The sequence below is a fragment of the Castor canadensis genome, chromosome 11 (genome assembly GCF_047511655.1).
Source record: "Castor canadensis chromosome 11, mCasCan1.hap1v2, whole genome shotgun sequence".
NCBI classification, from domain to species: domain Eukaryota; kingdom Metazoa; phylum Chordata; class Mammalia; order Rodentia; family Castoridae; genus Castor; species Castor canadensis.
Window position 1 is genome coordinate 126,433,888 of NC_133396.1, and position 16,277 is coordinate 126,450,164.

Below are 16,277 nucleotides of genomic sequence, written 5' to 3' on the forward strand. Positions count from 1 at the left end.
TCTCACCAGTCCAAAGCACATATACATTATTCCATTTTTCAAAACCCTTACCTTTGACCTGAGTATCGTACTCTGCTATGATCTCCTTATCCTTTTTGAATTTGGCTGGAGACGTCATGATTTCCTTCTTTCTTCCAAATCCAAATTGTGAACTGATAGATCCAAGGGAAAAATCCAACCACCGAAATCAATACCTCCAAGACCGCTTCTCCCAAGGGCAGAAAGGGCCCCCCGCGGTGGTCTCCAGCGTTCCGGGGAGCGCGGGCTGCGGGCTGGACAGGCGGCTAAGGCGGGCACATGCAGACGGTGGGCGCTGGGGCCGGGAGCGGCGGCGTCTGGTTCCTGTGCTAGAGCGGGAGCCACAGCCTCAGCATTAGCCAGGAGAACTGCAGCGCCGGGAGGCTAGCCTGGGGTCTGACATCAACGACACAGGCGGGGAGTGGAAGTCCTTCCGCACAACATGGTGTGGGGGGTGCGGGGGTGTGGACGCGCCCAGCTGTGTCCCCGGGAGGGAGTGGGTTTGTATCGGGGTGCCGGGGAGGGCTGGGCGTGCTTCGCGGTTTTTTGTCGTACAGGCTCGAAGATGCTACAAATCAAATTCCAAACGGGAGCCGCAGCAGCGCGGACTGGATCGGAAGTCGTTTGCTCCGGTTCACTTGCCTGTAAATGCAGGAAAAGGGGGAGGGGGAGATCAGCCCCAGAGCTGATCCCAATCGCAGCGGGGGTGGGGTAGGGGACGTAGCTCCAAGCCGGGCCTTGGCCCATTCATCTCCGCCCAACGCAGCCCGGCCAGAAGTGCCCCGCGCAGCGAGGTGGGAAGGAAGGAAGCTCCCTCTGGATTTTGTTTTAAGGCTGAAAGAAAACACTTTGGAGCAGTCGCCTGCGCGGGCTCCGGGCGGAGACTGCGGCGGGAACGCGGAGCTCCGGGCGGGGACTGCGGCACCTCGGCGGCTTCCCGAACCCGCCAGCGCTGGGCAGTCGCCAGCCCAAGGGGGCCCTCCCGGCCCGGCCCCCGACGCTGCCCCTGACCCCTGGTTGGGGCACCTCCCTGGACATCAAAGGGGATCAAAGTCGGGGAAGGACAAGCCACCCGGGTACAACTTTTCTTTCCCTCCCTCCCCTCCTCTCAGTTGTTTTGTTTTTGGTTACTAGCTTCTCTTGGCAGCAAAATGTTTGGTGGGGGGGAGGCGGAGAGATCTTCAGGAAAAAGCCTGCTCGGCACGGGACACATCCAGGAAAACAATGCGGTCGGCAGAAGCAGGAAACCGCTTAGAGGCGAGGGTCGGAACTAGGAAAACCGGGGGATGGGGAGCGGAAGGCAGTGGTCACCTCCCCCCACGGTAGGGACAAGCGTGACTATAAGTGCCACCCCCAATATTTTTTGTCACCCAAGCCCAGGGATCCCAGATACCACACCCAAGCCCAGTCTGGGGTGGGAAGAGGCCGAAGAGGGTCGACCAGGAGATGCCCGAGGAGATCCCGCCCCAGTTAAGGCCGGGGAGGCGGGAGGGAAACGCAAAGCCCGGCGTCCTGCTCCCCGGCGCGCCGCAGCGGAGATCCTCCCTCCTTGGTCGCCCCTTTCCCTCTAGGCGCTGGAAGAAGGAGGCTCCCGCTAGTGTCTCCCAATTCCCGCGGCTGGAGGAAGGAAGGGGTGCACAGAGGGAGGAAGAGAAGGAGCAGAGGCAGCGTGGTTCAGGCGAGCAGGAAGCGGGTAGGCGGGTGTGAGGTGGGGTCCTGCGTCTGGACAGGAGCCCAGGGACAACCGGAGCGGCACAAGCTAGGCAGGAGGGAAGAGGACAAGGAGAAGATGGCTTAGGGGACGAGGGGCAGTTAGGAGATTATGGTGGACTGCGATGTTATAGGAAGTGCAAGGGTGTTGGTAACTTTGGACACCGAGATGCGGATCTGGAGATTGGAGTGGGTGACGAGGAGCCCTTCTAGGCGGGTTAGGGGGTGGACAGGGAAAGAGCCCCGGAAGCTGTGCGTAACACCCATCCTCTGGGTCCTAGGCTGTGACCTGGGCTGTCCGCCAGGGCTTGAAGGCAGGGAAAGAGGCCAGAGAATGGTCACAGGCGATGCCAACGACGGTGGCCCAAAGGTGGACCCGGGCTGGCCATGGACTGAGAGCCGGGGTGGGGTCTGGGTGCGGGCTGCACTGCGGTATGTGAGCCAGGATAGAGTCCCAGGCAGTGCGGTGATGGGAGGGGAGACACGCAGTCCTGAGAAGTATTATGGGCTGCACTGGGAGATTGGAGAGGGTCGGAGGCGGGGGTGGGGTGGAGGGGCTGTCTGGGCGACTCCGGGCGGGCGGCACCGCTAGCAGCATCCGCGCCCTCTCCTTCCCGCCCCAGCCAGGGTTTGTTTCTGTAAGGGCTCCAGCCTGGTGGTCGGGAAGAAAGGGGAGAGGGAAGGAGCCTTTACCTGGCTCTGACGCGATGGGTCCCAGGCCCCGGGCTCGGCTTCCCACTCAGAGCTCTCCTCCCCTCTCCTCCCCGCCACCCGCTTCTACGCAGATCAGCCCCCCAGTCCCCTGAGGAGCCTCCGCCAACTCCGCAGGACCCCGCCGAGAAGCAGAGCCCACCCCCTTGCCAATCACCGTCCACTTTCTATCGACCGATGGGGCCTCCAGCCAATAGGAATAGCGGATCCCGAGAGGCCAGGGGAAGGGGGCGGAGCCAACAAAACTTAGAGGTGTGGCCAGCACTCACTGCCGAGGCGTGGTTCCAGAATAAGCTCCTCCTTCTCCTGTCGGTCCCTAATGTAGAACTTGGGGGGCGGGATAAAATGGAACCAACAGCCAAACACAAACTCTTAAGAGAAGGCACGACCAATTGGACAGGAGAAGAGGGGAGGGGAGTTGCGGGGAATTTGAGCCAATAGAGAGTAGAGGCCGGCAGACTATGGAACATTTTCCAATCAGAAGCGTGAAGAGGCGTGCCTTGCCGTTTTTTTTTTTTTTTCACCAAGATGGGAGAAGAGTTTGCCAGGACCCGGAGGCCGTCCAGTGAGCTCGGAGGCGGGGCCAAACCCAGCCAACCAGAAAGCCGAGCTGACCAGGGCACCGTTACTGGGGCGGGGCATGCGGTCTCCACGCCTCTTGAGCGCTTGTCAGGGGCAGGCCCCTCGGCCTTCCAATGCGGAACGTGGGCGAACTCTCGTTCTCCCAATCGGTGCGCGACGCTGGCAATTCAAACTGACAGCCGGTTGGAAAGGCAGAGAAGGCGGAAGAGGGAGGAAAAAAACCCGACGTGTTCAGTGACAGACTCCAGCGCCGACTGAGCCTAATAAGCGACTTGTGCCCCCACCCCATCCACACCACCGCTGCGGGAAAGACCTGAGGGGACCGAGAGCTGAGCGGGGGAAACGGCGCGAGCACGCTGAGTGCGGGGAGAGGGGCCCGCGGCGGAGCCCCGCAGGGTCGCGGGAGAAAGGGGGGTGGCTGAAGAGAGCGAGGGGCTGTCCCCGTGGAGCGAGCTCGGGGCTTCTGCATCCCGGGAATAGGAGGCGTGGAGCCCGAGGCGGGAGTCGGAGCGCTCTGCGGGAGGGGCTAAGCGGGCCGTGGGACATCATCAGCGGGGAGAGGCTTTAAATCCGGGAGTTCCGGAAAGGACCCGTCAGATAGCAGAAAGGGAACGCTGTTGGGACGTTTCCCTTCAAACTCCACGTGTCTCCTCCGCACCAAACTCTACTCCCTTCTCCGCAAGTTTAAAGGAAGCCAAATTTGCTGCTCCCCCCACCCCACCCCATTCCCACTCAATAAATACTACTTTTACCAGCCCCCCGGGAAAACAGCAAAGATCTTTTTTTTTTTTTTCCCCCTTCCCACTTTGGAGGCTTAGAAGACCTCGAGGCCTCGCGATTTGATTTTTTTTATTCTGGGGAAATCACAGTAGGAAGAGTGTTGCTCTTACTCCCTTTTTCATCCTTCGTGGGACGCTATGTCTACCAGCAGTTGTACTTTCAAGGACCGATGCGTGTCCATCCTGTGTTGCAAATTCTGTACGCAAGTGCTCAGCTCTAGGGGGATGAAGGCTGTCTTGCTGGCTGATACTGACATAGACCTTTTCTCTACAGACATCCCTCCTACCAAGTAAGTCAAGCTAGTGGGGGCAACGGTAGCCGTTAACAAATGGGGAGTGTGCAGCTTGGATCTCTGAGAGTCAACAAGGAGATTATCATTTGGTGTTCCAGTCACTCCCAACAGTCTGATGACCCCCTTGGAGTAAATCTAAGTGGACAGACTGTCTGGACAAAGTCTGTGGTTTAGCCAAAGTGGTCAGTACTGATGTAATGCTTCTAGTTCAATTGCAGTCACGTGACCACTCATCCCTTAAGTTGGATCCCTGGCATAGTGCCCTGCCCAACCTTTCTATCTTACTGAATCAAGTGCACAACCTAGACTAGAGGTAAATTCAGGAGTTTCTGCACTCTTGAAGGGATGAAGTCATGTAAGTCAGGTATTTACCCCTAAAGTTTTACACCAAAAACCTTTCATACTTTCCTACCATTCTCTGCAATTAACATGCTGAATCAGCTCCATTGTCCATGGAATACTATATTCTTTTCTCAATCTCTCCTCTGCTCTCCCCCCCTTCCCCTCCCCTCTCTTCCCCTTCATTCCTGTCCTCTCTCTCTTTCCCATCTCCCTCTGCTCTTCTGGGTTCTCTCCTCCTCCTCCTCCTCCTCTCCTCTAGTCGCTCCCTTCCCCTCCCCCTCAATGAGAAAGACTTGGGTATTGATGAGATGAAAAAAAGACTTAGCCTGAAGATGATTCTTATTCCCATAAAACCTATTTTGCATATTACACATCAGTTTGCATATTTGAATCCTTTAAAATCTGTTTTCAAGGACTCTGCAAAAGTATAGTCCTTAAAATTTGCTTTCTATTTGGTTAAATAGCCATTTCATTTGACTCAATTATACCTTTATCTAACTCTAAAGGGTGTTAAGATTGTGTTCTTTATTGAAAGTTCACTATTAAAATGAAAATGGTTATTCAAAATATGAATGAACGGCTATTCAAGTCTTTGGACACACATTTGGAAGGAACCAGACTAATAGCCGTAATTCCCTTAAAATTCTAGATTTTAAGATACTGATAGAAACTTTGAAAATTTTTAAATATTCCCAAATAAAAGCTGTAGAATCTTCCTCCCTTGATATCTTTTGTGAACTGGCTTAAGTGTTGTTATGCCTAATTGCAAAACCAAAGCCTCCCCCATTTATTGCAGAGATATATGGGTTAATATTTTAAGTTTGTGTGTGAGTGCACCTGGGTGGTACAAAAAGAAAAACACGAGACTATAAATCATAGAACCTAGTGTTGCAAATGTTCTATGATTTATTGCCTAGTCCTTTTCCTTTTTAGTAGCACATACTCTCACAAATTTAAAATATTAACCCATTCATCTTTATAATAGCTGTGGTAAGTAACAGGCAATCATAGGACTCATAGGAAACGAATTGTTATAGTCTAACTATAATCAGGTCTTCTCTATTTATTCTTTATTGACGTTATAATAGCAATGGATTAATGTGCTAAGATGTGTGTGAATCAATAAACATAGGAGTTTTTATGTTTCCAGATGGGTGTGGTGAGCTCATGAATATTAACTGATTCTTACAAAATATACTATAGTTTTACCTTTTTTTTTTTTTAGGAGTACTGGAGTTTGAACTCAGGGATTTGTTCTTGCAAGGCAGGTGCTCTACCACTTGAGCCACATCCCCAGTTCTACTTTAGAATCTCCTTCATTTCTTTGAATTTACAAAATTTGTGCCAAATCACAAAACTACATTTGGTGATGAGTCTGTAGAGAAATTAGGACACTGTATACTGTGGGAATGTAAAATGGTATAGCTGCTATAGAAAATAGTATGGTATTTCCTTTAAAAATTAAACACAGAATTACCATTTGACCTATAGTTCTACTTCTGGTGTATATCCAAAAGAACTCAAATTAGCACCTTGAGATATTTGCACACTCATGTTCATAGCAGCATTATTTAAAGTAGCCAGGAGATAGAAATAATGTCAATACCCATTGATTCAACTGATAAATGGATAAACAAAATGTAACACACACACACACACACACACACAATAGCATATTATTCAGTCTTAAAAGGAAGGAAATCATGCCACAATGTAAATAAACCCTGAAGATATGCTAAGTGAAATAAACTAGTCACAAAAAAAGGATGAATACTTTATGATTCCACTTACATGAAGTTTCTAAAGTAGTCAAATTCAATCATAGAAACAGAAAGTAGAATAGTGGTAGCTAGGATCTGGGTGAGGGGGGAATAGGGAGTTGTTATGTAATAAGTATAGAGTTTCAATTTTGCAATATAAAAAAGATCTGGAGATTCATTGCACAATAATGTGACTATATTTAATACTTTTGAACTGTATATATGTAAAAATTAAAATGGTAAATTTTTCATTTTTGCCACAAAAATTTAAATATATATTTAAAAAATTTAAGTATATTTGACTGTCTATAAACTTTTTCATCCTGCAGTACAGTGGACTTCATTGGACGATGCTATTTCACCGAAATCTGCAAATGTAAACTGAAGGACATAGCATGTTTAAAATGGTAATTTGTGACAATATTCTAGATAGCTTGGGTTCAGAAGATGGATGTTGACACCAAAGCACAGAGAAAGGTTCAGTGGGCCGTAACGGGCACTGATATAACCTATGCAATGAGCCATTGAAAAACCATTTGTTACTTACAGATAGTTTTTAAAAGGGTCTTGTGATAATTCACATTTGTTATGATTTTGTAATTTTTCAAAGTGCACTCACTGGTATCTGCTTTTTTTTTTTCCTTTTAAATCAAAATAAGACAATGCAAGCTGGGAGAAAAACACTAGGATTTATAGTCATAAAAATCAGATTTTATCCTTACTCTCTAGGTGGTCTTGAGAAAACGCCTTAAGCCTCTAAACCACTGAAACTGTTTTCTTCTTTAATTTCTATCTTTCTTCTTCTTCTTCTTCTTCTTCTTCTTCTTCTTCTTCTTCTTCTTCTTCTTCTTCTTCTTCTTCTTCTTCTTCTTCTTTTCTTCTTCTTCTTTCTTTTTTAAGATAGTGTCTCTCTATATAGCCCAGGTAGGCCTCAAATTCATGATCCTCCTGATTCAACTTCCCAGGTGCTGGGATTATAGACCCATACCACTATGCTGGGGTTTTTTATTTCTATCTTATTAAGAATTAAAATTTCTATTTAATAAGATAGAAATTAAAGACTTCTGTATTTACCTGCTAAAGTTGCTGTGAAGATTAAATTAATAATAAAGTGAATTAAAAGACTTAATAAACTATAAGTAAAATATAGATGAGAGCTGTTCCAATTATCTTTTGAGAGGTAGATAGATTTGTGTTATCCCCATTATGGAAAGAATACAGTTGAAATTTTCTTATTTAAATGGAGCTTGGATTATAGATTACAATCCTAATCATTTAATTCAGTAAACTGTTATGTGTTAGTGACTATTTGAATTCATTCATCCAAACTATACTTATACAGAGGACCTACCATGTGCTAGTCATTGTTATAGGGATACAGAAACACAGTAAAATGAGATATAGTTGCTAGCCTTTGAACAGAATATTCTAATGGGAATGTGATCAGTCAATATTATATTTAAATAAATAAGACATTTAATATAGTGAGAAGTACTCCAAAGAAAATAATAGTAAGTGATAGAAAATGACAGAAAGTTGGAAACGTGAGTGAGAGTTGTTTTAGATGATCAGGGAAGCCACCTCATAAAGATATAACATTGGAGTTGAGCCCTAAAGGAGAGAAAGAGCCAGAGGAAAGATGTTCTAGGCAGAGGGAATAGAATAGCAAATGCAAAGAACCCATGGTAAGAGGAAGCTTAACATTTTTAAGGAATAAAAAGATGATAGCCAGTGTGGCTGAGATGTGAGCATGGGGGTAGAGAATGCTATGAGTAGGTTAGAGATATAATCAGAACCCAGATAATCTAGAGCAGTGTTGTCCAATAGAAATACTGAAGGCACAATGTAATTCATAGTTGTTAGTAACATTTTTAGAAGTTGAAAGAAACAAGTGAATTTAATTTTAATTACATATTTTATGTGGCCTGATATGTTAAAAGTATCATTTCAACATATAACAAATATAAATTATCAATAAGCTCTTGTATGTTATATGTTTTGTTCTTAGTCTTTGAAATCTGGTATAGGTTTTATACTTACAGTGCATCTCAATTCAGGTCAGCCACATTTCAAGTGCCCAATAACCACGTGTGACTCATGGCTATTGTTCAGACCGCACAGATCTAGATCTTGGTGTGGATGGGTTTTTATTTTAATTTTTGACCAATGGGAATCCATTGAAGGGGTTTTAACAAGGAAGCAGTTTTGTCCACTGCAAGATTCTAGTCACAGTACCCAGAACATACCTGGCATATGTTAGATACTCAGTAAATATTATTAGTTGAGTGAGTAGATAAATGAATAAATGAATGAATCTGGTGGTAACTAGAGCCATAGAATTTACTCTTGCAATATAACCTTACAAATAACTGTAAATCCTAATCTAAGAACAACTTTATTTTTATTTACTTTCCTTTTAAGCAGGTTATGATTAGAAGACATATTGTAGGAGGGATGGTACCTTTTAGTATTCTTTATATAGTTCCACAAAAGTGAGACTTCCCCCATCACAGGGTGAGACCAAGCTATAGTAAGAATTTTTACAACTCCAAGTTGCCATTTTAAAAAAAGTACTAACTAAAACATTCCCTTTGATTCACTCCACTTAACATGTGACTAGCTAGTAAAAATTTTTTTAAATGTGCAAGAGTGAGATACTTCTAACCAGTTGGATAGTATTGAAGACAGTAAAAACTTTTTCAACTTTCTCTAAAAGCTGGGCATTTGCTTTATTTCTGAATTCCTTCAAAAACACTGAAACTAAAATTAGAGCAGCCAGCTTGTATTTAGTTTACAAAGACTCATGCTGTCTTCCTACTCTTCCATCTGTCGAAACAGTTTTTAGGTGCTGGCATGGAACTAGAACATATAAGAACCCACCTTGCCACAGTCCTGAGGATAGAAAAATCCTTTACCAACAGATAGGAGTTTACTTAATTAATTTTGTCTGTATAGCACATTAATTTTGGGTACTTTACAGAACAAATCACAACTGTCTATTTGTTCTCTCTCTCTTTCTCTCATATTAGGGTTTGAACTCAGGGCCTTGCACTTGCTAGGCAGGCACTCTATCCCAGAGCCACACCCCCAGGCTCTTCTATTTGTTCTTTACAGAACAAATCACCATTCAGAAGCTAGCATCCAAATGGAAAATTCAAAAAAAATCCTAGCAAAGTAATGCAAGAATAGGTTAATATTTTTTCACGTAACTTACAGACTGTGCTCCCACTTGATGGTAGAACCGTGACCTTTATCAGAATAACTCTCATTCCAAAAATTCTAGCAGTGGGGGTTGTTTGGAAGAAATGGAGTCTAATTCACATGCTTTTTTTACATTAGCATATAAAATGCTGCTCTGGACCAGGTATTACATATAACTAATAATGTTCACTTTCTTTTTTAGTGGGAACATTGTAGGGTACCATGTGGTTGTTCCGTGTAGTTCCTGCCTTCTTTCCTGCAACAACGGACACTTCTGGATGTTTCATAGCCAAGCAGTTTATGGTATTAACAGACTAGACTCCACTGGTAAGAAACCATTGACTCAGAGCTTCTGTGACATTTATCTATCATTACATGAGTGGAATTCCCAATAGATCCATCTCAGGATTCCTCCAAGAACTTCACAGCTAGATCGTATCAGCTAGAGTGAAACATCAATCCCTTTTTCCCCAGACATTTGCTTATGAAAGCTATTAGCCAACATTCATTGCCATTTCTATGTTCATCATTGTATTTAAGGGCTTCAAACTTAATTGTATTCTTTTCTCTGTTTTGGGATTTTGTTAGTTCATTTGTTTGTTTCATTTTGTGTGTGTAGGGAGTGAGCAATTTGTTTTGTTCATTTGTTTTTGAGACAGTGTTTAGCTATGTAGCCTAGGCTGGCCTCAAACTTACCATCTTCCTAACTCCATTTCACAAATGCTGGGATTATAGGCACGTACTACCACACCTAACTTCTTGGTCTTTTTTAATGTGTGTGTGTGTGTGTGTGTGTGTGTGTGTGTATTTGTAGGACTGATGTTTGAACTCAGGGCTTCATGATTGCAAAGCAGGCACTCTACCGTGTAAACCACACCTCCAGTCCACTTTGCTCTGGTTATTTTGGCAATAGGGCCTCTTGAACTATTTACCTGGGTTGACCTTGAATGTCAATCCTCCAGATCTCAGCCTCCCAAATAGCTAGGATTACAGGCATGAGATACTGGCATCCAGCTTAAATTGATATTTTATTGCTCTAAACTACACCTTGATACATATTCCAACTCCAGATAATTTTTCCTAATTTTTTTTTGGTGGGTCTGGAGTTTGAACTCAGGACTTCACTCTTATAAAACAGGTTCTCTACCACTTGAGCCACTCTTAATTTGTGAAGATTTTAGATATGATAGTCAAATGTGTGTGTGTGTGTGTGTGTGTGTAAGAAAGGAGAAAGGAAGGGACAGTAGAGAGTTCCTCACAAAAACAGACGTTTTGACATCTGTATTAACAAGGTATGATAGAATTTTAGTCACAGTAGGTTGTAGTAATTATTTTAGTAAGAAAATTTACTATCAATTCTTAAGGGTATATGTATAGTACCTTTTATATTGTCTGAAGCTATTTAGTTTTGTTATAGGACACATGTTCTCAATGACTAATATGTATTTAAATGACACACCAAGTTGACATTAAGGAACTTGACAATCTAATTTGGCACTATTACTCTTGGGTTTTTAAATGTGTGTTTCTTCTTTGGAACTTAAAATATATTCTTTTTTTTAAAATATGATTTGCCTTCACAGACCAAAAGATCATAATTGCAAGCTAGGTTGTCAGGGTTTTTAAACCCTCAAATTTTGCTTGGGTTTTTATAGACTGATTTTTTTTTTTTATCACCTGGGACTCAAGTGGGGCTCTTGATTTATCATTTGAGAATTTTAATTTAAGACTCTGTATGTTAAGATAGCCGTTTTCAAGCAAGGACTTCTCTGGGCTCCCCTAAGTGAGATATAGGCTCTTAACTTAAGGCCTTTAGTTTTGTATTTGTGAGGCTCATGGGATACATTACAGGAAGTTTCTGCTTTGATGCTGGTTTTCCTGCTTCATAGGATTCAAAACACAGGGTGGAGATTTTTCAGTTTTGATTTCTTTTTAATATTGGTCAATTTTTCAAAGATAAAAGCCCAGCATTCTTCCATTTGCCTGAATCTAATCCATGAGAAACAGATGTATCACAGGATTTCCTTCCTCCTTTCTTAACAGAGAAAGGAAGGTGGCGCTTCTGTCAGATTCAATCTCCTAGTTTATTTTTTCTCCTTTGAACCAATTGTGCTGGGCTGCTTCGTGGGTCTTGAGTATCGACTCTAAGGATATCAAGCTTCTCCTTTGTAACCCTAATGTTGTTGTTTAAAGTAAGATTTCTAGGTGCCTGATATAAGAGGGTTTCTAATGGATTTGAAACTGTCCTTGAATCACCTGAATCAGTAACATCAAAGGAATACATGCCCAAGTTTTATAAAATTCTAGAATGTTTTGACTAAAAAGGACCCCAGGATGTGTGTATTCTAGGCTAGCTTTTACATATTGATCTGATTTCTGAGAACTTTCTCAAGAGGCTTAGAAAATGTCAGCTGTAATTCCCTAGAACCTGAGCAAATGTCCCCACAGGCCAAGTGACTTCAGCTCTTCATTTACCTTTGTGGGTTCTGATTTTCACTTAAGTTCACCAAGCAATTCCTTTAATCCTGTCAGATCCTCAATGCCACATTACCAGAAGCAGATCACTATTCATTCTTGGGGGTGGGGATGGAAAAGTATTTTTTTATAGTAAGCAGTTAGAACACAAAAAAATATATAGGAAATAATATGATAGACATCTATATACCCAATAGCATAAAATAATTGCTAACTTCTTGTCTGATTAGGTTGCGGTATCTCTCTCAAACAAGATACACAGTTATTATTCCTATTCCTATTGTTTCAACAATGTAACACACATCTTTATCATGTCTTCTTTGGTGTCTATGAGCAAGATGGACAGTTAGAGGAAGGGATGACTGATAGGCTATATCCGCAATAATTTTTTAAAATTCACACTATGGAATCCTCTACAGAATTAGAAGTAAATGAGCAAAATCAACAAGGTTCAAAAAAGGTAAACCTCCTATAGTATAGTAACATTCTTTAAAATTTTTTAATACGCAAAACAGTATGTATTGTCTGTAGTTGCATACATTTGTAGAAAAACCATCCATGGAGTACTGGTAGTGTTAGAAATTTAATTCAAACCAATCTCCAAACCCTGGCTCATTTCATTCTACCATGTGGCCGCTATCTTGGTGTCAAGTGGGTATTCAGTTACTGAGTCTTCCACATGCCCACACTGAAAACTGAACAGATTGAGATTTGCTTTTCTCATTGAACTTCATTGGCTCTCCTAGAAGTCAATTCTTTTTCCAATTTAGTACCTTTAAGCCATAATACAGTAAGTGCATACCAGAATAAAATGCCTCTTTATCCTCAATATGTTTGGTCCTGTGCTATATGCCTATGCTGGATTCTTCCACATGAAATTTGCTATTCTTTCTCAATGAGATTTTAGATTGTTATTTTGTTATACTGACTGCTATTATGTGATCCTAAAGTTTACAGCTCTGCCTAGACAGCCTCTATCCTGTAGCTCACCTACTTCAAGGCTCCAAAATCTTGCCTTATTTTAAATCAGAAAAATGGGACCAGCTACTATTATGCTTATTGAAGAAATGAGGAGACTTTTGCAGGACCTCCCTGTACTCTCTAGAGAGACATTTAGTCTAAAAGAATCTTATGAGAGCTTTATCTTTTTTTTTTTTTTTTTTTTTTTTTTTTGGTGGGACTGGGGTTTGAACTCAGGGACTCTACTGCTTAAGCCAAACCTCCAGTCCATTTTGCTCTGATTATTTTAGAGATGGGGTTTCTCAAACTGTTTGCCTGGGCTGGCCTCAAACATGAACCTCCTGATTTAAGCATCCCAAATAGCTAGGATTATAGGCATAAGCCACTGGCACCTGGTTGCATGAGATCTTTATCTTAAAGGTCATTAAAATAGATAAGAAAATTTCAGTGTAGAGTGATCACAGCATAATGTACCTGGAAATGGGGTTTAAGTAGATGAATTCCTGAGATGCTTTTGAGTTTTAAGATTTTAAAATTCAAGCTCTTCTTTAAAATGGCTTAAAGAATGGTTATGTCCTAGATGGATAAAGTAAATAATTTTATTTGTAATACACCCTTTCATAGCTGTCCTCTTCATTGCTAACACCATGGTTTATATATAAATCTTAGTCTAAAGTTTTATATATCATGTCCTCAATTATAACAGTAGTGAGCACTAAAGAACTTTATGACCTTTTATTTTCAGGTATAAACTTCCTACTTTGGGGCAACTTGCCAGAGATAGAAGAGAGTACAGATGAAGATGTGTTAGATGTTTCAGCAGAAGAGTGTATTCGATGAATGTGATATATAATATTTTTATAGTAACCTTTTCCTATTTAAAAATATTTGAATGGATCAACTTTAAAATTGCTAAATTAGGATTTGCCAGTGATTGCTTTCTTTCTTTCTTTCCTGTCCTTCCTTCCTTCCTTTTTTCTTTGTTTTTTTCATCTTTTCTTTCTCCTCCTCCTCTTCTTCCTCCTCCTTCTTCTTGGAAAGCAAAAATGGGCATTTGCTGATTTATTTATTTGCTGTCTCAAATTAATTACCTCAGTTTAATTTAAGTCAACGAAGTTTTTTCTTTTTCTTCTTCTGGTTTCTCTCCTCACCTCTGAAGCCAGTGTAGGTGTATTCTTAACTTCAGATAGAAGATTCTTTCACATCTCACTTTGCTACCTCCCAATCTGTAAGTTTTTCTTACAACTTGATGCCAGTTACCATTGATTTTACATTCCTGAATGAAAACATTAGTACTCAGTCATTTATCAGCCACACATATATCAAACTCAACTGAGTATTAACAGTGGATTAAAAAGAAAGAGCTGGCTGTTAGGTTTTCATGGGACTGGTTAGCATATGTTATACTGGTGATAACTCCTTTAGCATGGAGCAAGACTTTGTGAACCAGCATACAGAATAAATTAAAATTTTAAATATATAGAGGAATCTTTTGATTCCTTGACATGATGTTAGATAAATGAGTTTGTCAGAAAATTATCAATATATACTGTTTGCCAGTATTATTTATTTATATTTTTAAAAAAACATTATGGATATTGTATTATGAAAGCCTGATAAACTAAACCTTCATCTTTGTTATCCCATTCCCTAGGGCTTTCTCTATAAATAGCAAAGTAGATGAGTAGTCTTGATCCAAACCCTAAAATAGGAAAAAAAAAAAAAAAAACCCTAAAATGGCTTAAGCCATTGTAAAGAGTTTTTCTTTTTCATTTTTAAGCTGAATTCAGAGCCACATAGGAATAGGAAATTGGGGCAGTGTTGGATTCTGGTTTTATGTAAAGCTGAAATCAATGTATCTCCTTAGTTAATATGTTGGTTGTAGGCATTTTGTCAATAATGATACCAAAGGAAACTGAGTTGTGGTTTTGTAAATAAAGTTGGTTCTAAAAATGACTATTCTTTCCTTTAATTTTTTATTATACCCACTTATCTTAGAGAGATAGTATGTAAAGTACGGAATAAAAGGGATAGTGTTTATTGACTATTGACCATGTGCCAATCCTGTTCTTAGTGCTTTAGTGATCTAACTCCCTTGTGCTGTACAACAAACCCATGAATTAGCCACCATTATTCTTTTTCTTAACTGATAAAGCAGGTGAAACATAGAGAGATTAAGTAACTTGTCTGAGATCACATAACTGGTCCAATTCAAACTCAGACAGACTGACTCCAGAACTTCCCACTGCTAATCTTCATGCTGTACCCCCAGAGCACCACCAGACATGAATTAGTCACAATCTGACTTAGCTAGGTGGCTAACTACACTGTTATGTAACCTAGGTGAGGGCAGAATTGACAAATTTAAAAGTTGAACAAACTCCAGTTTGCTTGGTCTTAGGACCAAAGTGACCTCTAGGCACTGACAGAATCATTTTTGGTAAGCTAAAATAAAAGGTGTTTCAGGAAATGTTGTTACTAACACCTAAAAAACGTTTCCAAGAGTCTTTCACACTGATGAACAGCACTGGCAGAGGTCATCCAAGGTACGAAAGGAATGAAATGGAATGATTTGGTTTTGGATTTTTTTTCTTTAGCCTCTCTTAAATTCTTGTTCTTCTGGAATCAAGTTGGGCATATGGATAAGCAAAAATAATGAGTTGATAGAACATTATATTTCTTTAGTTAACTTGATCAGTTAGAGGTGAAAAGTTTAACACTAGAGTAGAGAATGTTAGAATTCAAGGCTAACATTCAATAGAGTTCATCTGGTTCCTGTTTGGCTCAGGCCTTCAAAGGCCACGGTTGACTGAGGGGCTCTTTGAAGAGCAAAATGGAGACAGAGGTGCACTGATTGAAGCAAGCCCCAAATGTGATTCCACTCCAGATGGACAATATTTCAAATTACTCAGCAACTTTTAGCTGAGTGGGTTACAGGAAAGCCCATTTTAAGTAGTAAATGGATTGATAAGTTTTTATCTAAATAAATGTATTCCTGACACTGTTTTTCAATAAAAGCAAATTGCATTCACTCTGGTAATACCAAAAGCAGAATCATGTATGTATGTAGATTTAGCATAATCCCTAGGCCTAGAAAATCCATCTATGTTTTAGTCATCCTTTAATATTTGATTCAACAAACCTGTATTATTCTCCTGCAGTGTGGCAAGAATTGCACAATGAGCTGCTCACACTTGACTTCAGGCAGAATGCAGTGAGTTTGGGAGAGGATGTATTCATTGTGTTGAGTGAGTTAACAAAGGCATGCTTAAAGTGCTGACTCCAGAGATGAAAGAACAATCATTCTGAGTAGCAGGATAGAGTGGGAGCTGAGAAAACTAAAGAGAAGAAATGATACTTAAGACAGGCTGTGAAGTGCAGGAATTTGTCAGCTGGGATAAGAATTTTGGATGAGAATGTAAACACATGGTTGGTGTTTTAAAGTA

General features: G+C 41.6%; 2 protein-coding genes across 7 annotated transcripts in view; one reads left to right on the forward strand and one right to left on the reverse strand.

The window, feature by feature from the left end:
* The window catches only part of Srgap2 (SLIT-ROBO Rho GTPase activating protein 2), a 243,207-nt gene extending 240,648 nt beyond the window's left edge, over positions 1-2,559 (reverse strand). For all 5 annotated transcript variants that reach the window (XM_020180689.2, XM_020180688.2, XM_074048481.1 and 2 more), the window contains exons 1-2: positions 2,422-2,559; positions 52-660 (exon numbers count right to left, since the gene is read on the reverse strand). In XM_020180689.2, the coding sequence (XP_020036278.1) occupies positions 52-118 (67 nt within the window). In that variant the 5' untranslated portion in view covers positions 119-660; positions 2,422-2,559. The remainder of the gene's footprint in view (positions 1-51; positions 661-2,421) is intronic.
* Positions 961-14,787, forward strand: Fam72a (family with sequence similarity 72 member A). 2 transcript variants are annotated; one of them, XM_074048483.1, is made up of 4 exons: positions 961-4,090; positions 6,525-6,602; positions 9,599-9,723; positions 13,577-14,787. In XM_074048483.1, the coding sequence occupies exons 1-4, from the start codon at positions 3,939-3,941 to the stop codon at positions 13,669-13,671; spliced, it is 450 nt and encodes a 149-aa protein (XP_073904584.1). In that variant the 5' UTR covers positions 961-3,938; the 3' UTR covers positions 13,672-14,787. The 2 variants fall into 2 exon arrangements, with proteins under 2 accessions (XP_073904584.1, XP_073904585.1); XM_074048484.1 differs by lacking the exon at positions 9,599-9,723.
* The last annotated feature ends 1,490 nt before the right edge of the window (positions 14,788-16,277 follow it).

Excerpts from the sequence above, each read along its gene's own strand:
- Fam72a (XM_074048483.1), top strand. The coding sequence starts at position 3,939 with ATGTCTACCAGCAGTTGTACTTTCAAGGACCGATGCGTGTCCATCCTG. Across the intron at positions 6,603-9,598 it reads GACATAGCATGTTTAAAATG|TGGGAACATTGTAGGGTACC; the intron begins GTAATTTGTGAC and ends TTTCTTTTTTAG. Across the intron at positions 9,724-13,576 it reads TAACAGACTAGACTCCACTG|GTATAAACTTCCTACTTTGG; the intron begins GTAAGAAACCAT and ends TTTTATTTTCAG.